This window comes from Hyalella azteca, unplaced genomic scaffold (assembly GCF_000764305.2).
Source record: "Hyalella azteca isolate HAZT.00-mixed unplaced genomic scaffold, Hazt_2.0.2 contig17676, whole genome shotgun sequence".
NCBI lineage: Eukaryota > Metazoa > Arthropoda > Malacostraca > Amphipoda > Hyalellidae > Hyalella > Hyalella azteca.
Window position 1 is genome coordinate 172851 of NW_025947451.1, and position 6780 is coordinate 179630.

The following is a 6780-nucleotide window of genomic DNA, read 5'->3' on the forward strand; positions in this document are numbered from 1 at the left end:
ACGTATGACAATCCTAATGACCTAAAATTATTTAAACGACTCGACAATTACCGTGATAGCCAATAATTACCTCGATTACCTACAGTAACCAAGATGACTTCTAACTTTTATTATTACGTATAACTACCAGCTGACATAACTTCAGCTTTAATTACCCTATCGACCTATAGTTACCATGATTACCACCATGACCATCATGAGGATTAACCATCATTACCTATAATCACCCAGATGACCTAGTATGACCGTAATTACTTCCAAATCACCGTAAGTACTTCCAAATCACCGTAAGTACTTCCGAATCACCATAAGTACTTCCGAATCATCGTAAGTACTTACAAATTACCCTATAACCTCACATTGGCCTTGTTACTCTTTACGACTCCGTTAACCTAGAACCCTAATGACCTAAGTTACTTTATGACCTCCAATCAACGCAGGTCATTTACGACCATTGGAACAAGACGCTCTGAACACCTAAATGACATAACCATCGCCTTGTGATCGTCACACAATTACCCTTACTTGACACAATTACCCTTACGGCACTACTCGACACAATTACCCTTACTGCTCGGCACAATTACCATTACTACTCGACACAATTACCCTTACTGCTCGACACAATTTCCCTTACTACTCGACACAATTTCCCTTACTACTCGACACAATTACTTTTACTACTGGACACAATTTTCTTACTCCACACAATTTTCTTACTCCACACAATTACCCTTACTCGCCACAATCACTTTTTATTTCACTTTAATTATATTGAACTATTTTTCATATGCCCCCCCCTATCCAACCCTTACGAAATACACTACCAATATACAAAAATTTCCCTTCAATGAACACGGAATTGGCCAGCCACTCCATGAATAATGTTCATTAAATTTATTTTTCCGAATTACACAACAGTTAGTCAATCCTCATGAACGAACGAAGATATAGATAGTAGGGGATTTTTTGCACGAAAAACGCATCAAGTTTCCTTGATGGAATTTTACGAGTCCACTATTGCGTCTAGTAGGAGAAATGTGTGAGATTATGTCCAAATATCGATAAACTTTTTTCAACTTGTATGCGTCATTTGTCCCAGATTACCCGGACAAAATGCTGCGTACGCACTCAGCTCGAGCGGTGGGTAAAAAAGCATGTCACTAATTGAACAAGTTGACCCATACATTATATGAGTATAGTTCACGTCATCGTGAACACATTACAAATGATGTTTATTAGTTTTAAAATAGAGGGTAACTTGCATATATGAAGTAAATTAACATGATAGAATGTGGGCTACATCAACCTACTGTACATGACGTTCGACTGTAATACAGTGAGCGACTGTCACTCCGCGACGTTGACAAGACAAATAATGTGGTAAACTTGAAAACCTGAACATATGCAACATGTACACATTCTCAAGCGCAACATGTACACATACATACGTGATAACCCCCCAAATGTTACCGCAAAATCGCAGAAATGTGATGAAATTTTTTTAAATTCTCCACATATTCACAAGTTGCTGCCGTTCACCGCATGATTTTGCAAAAAAGCAAAGCAAGCTGCTGCTCACCACGAAATTTGCGAAATTGGAAAGGATTTATGAGCAAATTAGTTTATACAAAAAAAGAAATTATTGTTTTGCAACAATAATCATTAACTTGGTTTCACCGTAGCCTGACAATCGCAGGACACAATAATAGGTTAGTTCCACTGCAACCCTAGAGAGATACGGACTCTAAAACGGAGAGCGGCAGCTTCAGGAAATCATTTTAAACGGAAGGATTCTAGAGAATAGTTCAAGATAATATCCATTGACGGTAATGCTAAAACAAGATCAACGATTTTTAATAAAAGCGCCAAGTGAAATCCCTAAAGACATTTTCAAACCCCCAAGACATTTCTAAAAATATAAAATCGATTTTCTAACGACTGCAATTCTAAAGAACCACTTCCAACTAAAGGCAGCCACACGCCTCGACTACCATATTCTGGTAGTTCTTAAGAACTACATTCGAGAACTCGTCAACATACAACAGGGATATAGGCGACAGCTCCGTGGGTATACAGCACGCCGTGGGTACGCGTTCTGGGTACTTGGAGTTCACCAACGTCTGAATAATTGCGTGGTTTGTAGCGTTCATGTGTTCACTTAAAGGAAAAGAACATTCGCCGTCGCAGAAGAAAGCTTGATATCCTGGAGGCGCAACAATCCAGTCATGCCAGTCCACTAGTTTGAACTCGACATAGAGTGGATGTCTTCGGCACTTTTCGTAAGGCGCCGTAGGTTTGGCGCGCTTTACCCTCTGTTTTGGTTTCCCGTCATCAGAGAACACCACGACTGAAGGTCTGACCTCATGCCAGGTGTTGTTGTCGGTGTGTGCGTCTCTTCTTATACGCAAACGAGACATTTCTAGTTTGTCAAAACTATCGGAACTTCTAGAGTATTCGTTTTTATTGAACGGGTCCATTTCTAAAACGAGTCCATTATTCATGTGTGGTTTACGTACCCATCTTTCTACCGCTGGACCAACGTCCAACGTCAACACCCCTGACTCCCTTCGGTCTACCAACACCGTGTCCAACAACCTCAACACGATGTCCCCATCCTCTAAGGTGCGTACTACATCGTACACTCTGATGTAATTCATGTAGGGAAGTTGTTCTTTCTTGTACTTGTGCTTATCGTAGTCCACGAAGTTGCCCATGACGCTGTTGGGGTGGTCGTGCCCCAGGTCTTCACCCGCGCCCGCGTCGGGTGAGTGGGTGACCCGCAGCTGGGCGGTGTGTAGACGCTCGCTGGACGACAGACCATCCAGCGCAAACTTGATGCGTATGCGCCCTACGCCTGGGCGTACGTTCTTCACGTCCTCTGCACAATCGAAGGCTTGTTAGAACATTGAATTAATTCAATATGCGTACGACATCTTTATTAGTTGAGTGTTTTACACGTACGACAGCTTTATTAGTTAAGTGTTTTACACGTAGGGCAGCTTACGAAAATGAATGGGTGAAATAACACTTAAATACCTGTAGCAAAGGTCAAAGAACGATAATCTTATCTGTACCTATAAATTGAGAAATATCCAAATGAAAACGCAGTTAAAGTTAAACTATCTATGAACTTTATGAATGTTAAACCTTGCAAACGTAAAATTATGCAATCTGACAAAGGTTATGACCTTGTCTACTTATTGAGACTTTGAAAATATGAGCAGTAATAAGAATCATCGAAAAAAATGCAGCTAATTGAAACACAGAAAATAAGTCTAACCCAACCTGGAAAGAAAGCAGCTGATGGTAAACCAGGTTACTACTGCTTTACTTAATAACGTTAATTGGTTAAAATTGATATCTAGTAAACCATTGTTTGGCGAGATTAATAATGAGCTTTAATCATAACCTGTTTTCTGCAGGCCATTATTTTATAGCAAGTCGCTTGAAGTCAAATGAATGAAGTGAGGGGAGGGTAGAACTGTGATGGACAGGCGTGAAGATAGCAGTTATCTAGGCAATAGTCTGTTATAAAAGACGTGTGATGTGTAGGTAGACTTTGCTAAGCAATAGTCCATTAGAAAAGAAGTGTGATGTCTAGGCTGCGCTAGGCAACAGCCATCTAGAGAAAGTGGCTAGTACAAGGATTCCTCTACAATTATTGCAACAATTGATATGTAGTTCTTTTGGTACAAAATACGAAACAGAAAACTGAATACAGTATGTAAATATATCCAGTATAAGACCGAAATTAAAAAAATTTTTAATCGATATGCGTAATAAGTCGAAACGTTTTGGTATTATGATATTGTGGTTCAATTTCAGAAAATATTGTTCGGGTTTCTAACATTACGCTATGATATTTATTGGATTATAGGACTGAACTTCTTCTGAACTGAAATTTGTGTTATGAACTGACGATGGAGCTGAACTCCGAAATGTTTTCTCTTCTAAAGAATTGATACATTTTTGTGATATTGTCTTTGATTTTAAATTCATGATATTTATCACATACGAGAAACTCGCATGTTTTAGGTCACTTTTAGCCGCGTAGAAGACGTACTCATATCCGCTGAGATCCGGTTCCGCGTAACGACCTTGGCGGGAGATACGCAAGTTGTCAATGATAAGGCAAGTTCGCGTGCTCTCTTCAAACTTCGAACTTAAACGCCATTCGAGCTTAAACTTCGAGATCTTTTGTATCTTTTTCATTTATGTTTTACTTAAAGTTCAACATCGAGTTGGAATTTAGTATTCAAGATCAAGTAGATGCTCGAGTTCAACTTAGCTTCCAAGTTGATGGTGAGGTTCATCTAAAAAAGTTCTTATGGGAAAGACAGTTGATATCCGACCGTCAGATGAGAAGGGGAGGAATCAGGATGTAGGGACCATGAAATGGGAGTGAAAGGATCATGAAATGGGAGTGTTAGGATCATGAAAGGAGGATTGAGGAGGTAGGGGCTGTGAAGGTCACTATAGAAATGCGTGGGGATTTGAAGGGAGGGCTGGATTAGGGTGAAAAAAAGGGGTTACAGGGGACGCATTTTCAGGAATTATCGTGCAAGAATTAAGATTTTGTAGGATATTTTTTATGAATTATCGTGCAAGAATTAGGATTTTGTAGGACATTTTTGAATGGTATCGAGCAAAAATTAAGATTTTGTAGGATATTTTTTATGAATTATCGTGCAAGAATTAGGATTTTGTAGGACATTTTTGAATGGTCGGGCATGGGATGAGGAGGTTCTAGAATGTGGTGTGGGAATAACGAAGTGGCATGAAGAGGAAAATCTGAATATTTGGGTTTTGAAATATGGAGTATGAATGCGATCAGAAAATGATATGCAGTGGCTTAATATGAGGGTTCAAAAACTGGGTGATTGTCAAAAAATATAGCTCAGTACTCACTGCAGTGAGTGACAGTGAGCGCATTTTCTCGTCGACGAAAACGTGAAGTCACGGACGGACAGGCAGACGGACGGACATGACGAGCACAATAGTGCATTTTTTCCATAAATGAGAAAATGCGCTAAAAAAAGGGTAGACTGAGTAGAGAGAAGTGACTGTAGGGCTCACCTATTTCGGTGATGTTAGCGATGCTGCGGACGGTGTCAGGGGGTACAGCATGTCTGTAGTGGAAGTCTGTCGCTTGAGGGGCAGCGTGGTTGAATATTTGCTGTTCCTTGTACAGCTGGTGCATGTACTGCGGTACCCTGGTGGGCACAGCATGCTGGGCAGGTTTTCTCATGCCCAGGAACTTTAGTAGCTCTTTCTGCAGCTCATCTGTGGTCGACGCTGAGGCACTCACCCCAAGGAGTAGCACGCAGCAGAGCACCCACAACAGGAGGTGCGGGTGACACCAGCCTCCAGGTAGCAGGTTACGGTTTCGCCGGCCACGGTTCCCCACACTCCCCACCTGCAACGGTCGTGTAGGGCGGGTGATGATTGGGGAATAATGCATTATACACAAAATTATAACTACCATTGGAAGTGAAATCTCGTGGCTAAGGCACTCGATACTTAACTGAATAGAACGTTTTGTGATTAGTAACATAAGACGGAAATTTGAGATTTTTTGCCTCTTATTTAAGCAGATATCCACAAGTGTCCTACATGAAGTGAAGGAAGGGAACATGAAGTGAAGGCAGGGAACATGAAGTGAAGGAAGTGAAGGAAAGGAACATGAAGTGAAAGAAGGGAACATGAAGTGAAGGAAGGAAACATGAAGTGAAGGAAGGAAACATGAAGTGAAGGAAGGGAACATGAAGTGAAGGAAGGAAACATAAAGTGGAGGAAGGGAACATGAAGTGAAGGAAGTGAAAGAAACGTAAAGTGAAGGAAAGGAACATGAAGTGGAGGAAGGGAACATGAAGTGAAGGCAAGGAACATGAAGTGAAGGCAGGGAACATGAAGTGAAGGCAGGGAACATGAAGTGAAGGAAGGGAACATGAAGTGAAGGCAGGGAACATGAAGTGAAGGCAGGGAACATGAAGTGAAGGCAGGGAACATGAAGTAAAGGAAGGGAACATGAAGTGAAGGCAGGGAACATGATGTGAAGGAAGGGAACATGAAGGGAAAGCAGGGAACATGAAGGGAAGGCAAGGAACATGATGTGAAGGAAGGGAACATGAAGGGAAAGCAGGGAACATGAAAGGAAGGCAGGGAACATGAAGGGAAGGCAGGGAACATGATGTGAAGGCAGGGAACATGAAGTGAAGGAAGGGAACATGAAGTGAAGGCAGGGAACATGAAGTGAAGGCAGCGAACATGAAGGGAAGGCAGGGAACATGAAGTGAAGGCAGGGAACATGAAGTGAAGGCAGGGACGCCCGACACAAAAGGTAATGTAAATATTTGCCTGTCCTGCCCCGCCTGCACCGAGCTACCCTTCACCCTTCCTCGTGTCTGGGGAAACCCTTCACCCTTCCTCTTGTCTGGGGAAACCCTTCACCCTTCCTCGTGTCTGGGGAAACCCTTCACCCTTCCTCGTGTCTGGGGAAACCCTTCACCCTTCCTCGTGTCTGGGGAAACCCTTCACCCTTCCCCGTGTCTGAGGAAACCCTTCACCCTTCCCCGTGTCTAAGGGAACCCTTCACCCTTCCCCGTGTCTGGGGAAACCCTTCACCCTTCCTCGTGTCTGAGGAAACCCTTCACCCTTCCTTGTGTCTGAGGAAACCCTTCACCCTTCCTCGTGTCTGAGGAAACCCTTCACCCTTCCTTGTGTCTGGGGAAACCCTTCACCCTTCCCCGTGTCTGAGGAAACCCTTCACCCTTCCCC

At 42.4% G+C, this 6780-nt stretch overlaps 1 protein-coding gene across 1 annotated transcript in view; it reads right to left on the reverse strand.

Moving 5' to 3' along the window:
* Positions 1–552: 552 nt before the first annotated feature.
* Positions 553–6780, reverse strand: part of LOC108676104 (bone morphogenetic protein 2) — a 7058-nt gene continuing 830 nt past the window's right edge. The window contains exons 2-3 of the mRNA XM_018164143.2: positions 5080–5419; positions 553–2881 (exon numbers count right to left, since the gene is read on the reverse strand). Coding sequence (XP_018019632.1) covers positions 1968–2881; positions 5080–5419 — 1254 coding nt within the window. The 3' untranslated portion in view covers positions 553–1967. The remainder of the gene's footprint in view (positions 2882–5079; positions 5420–6780) is intronic.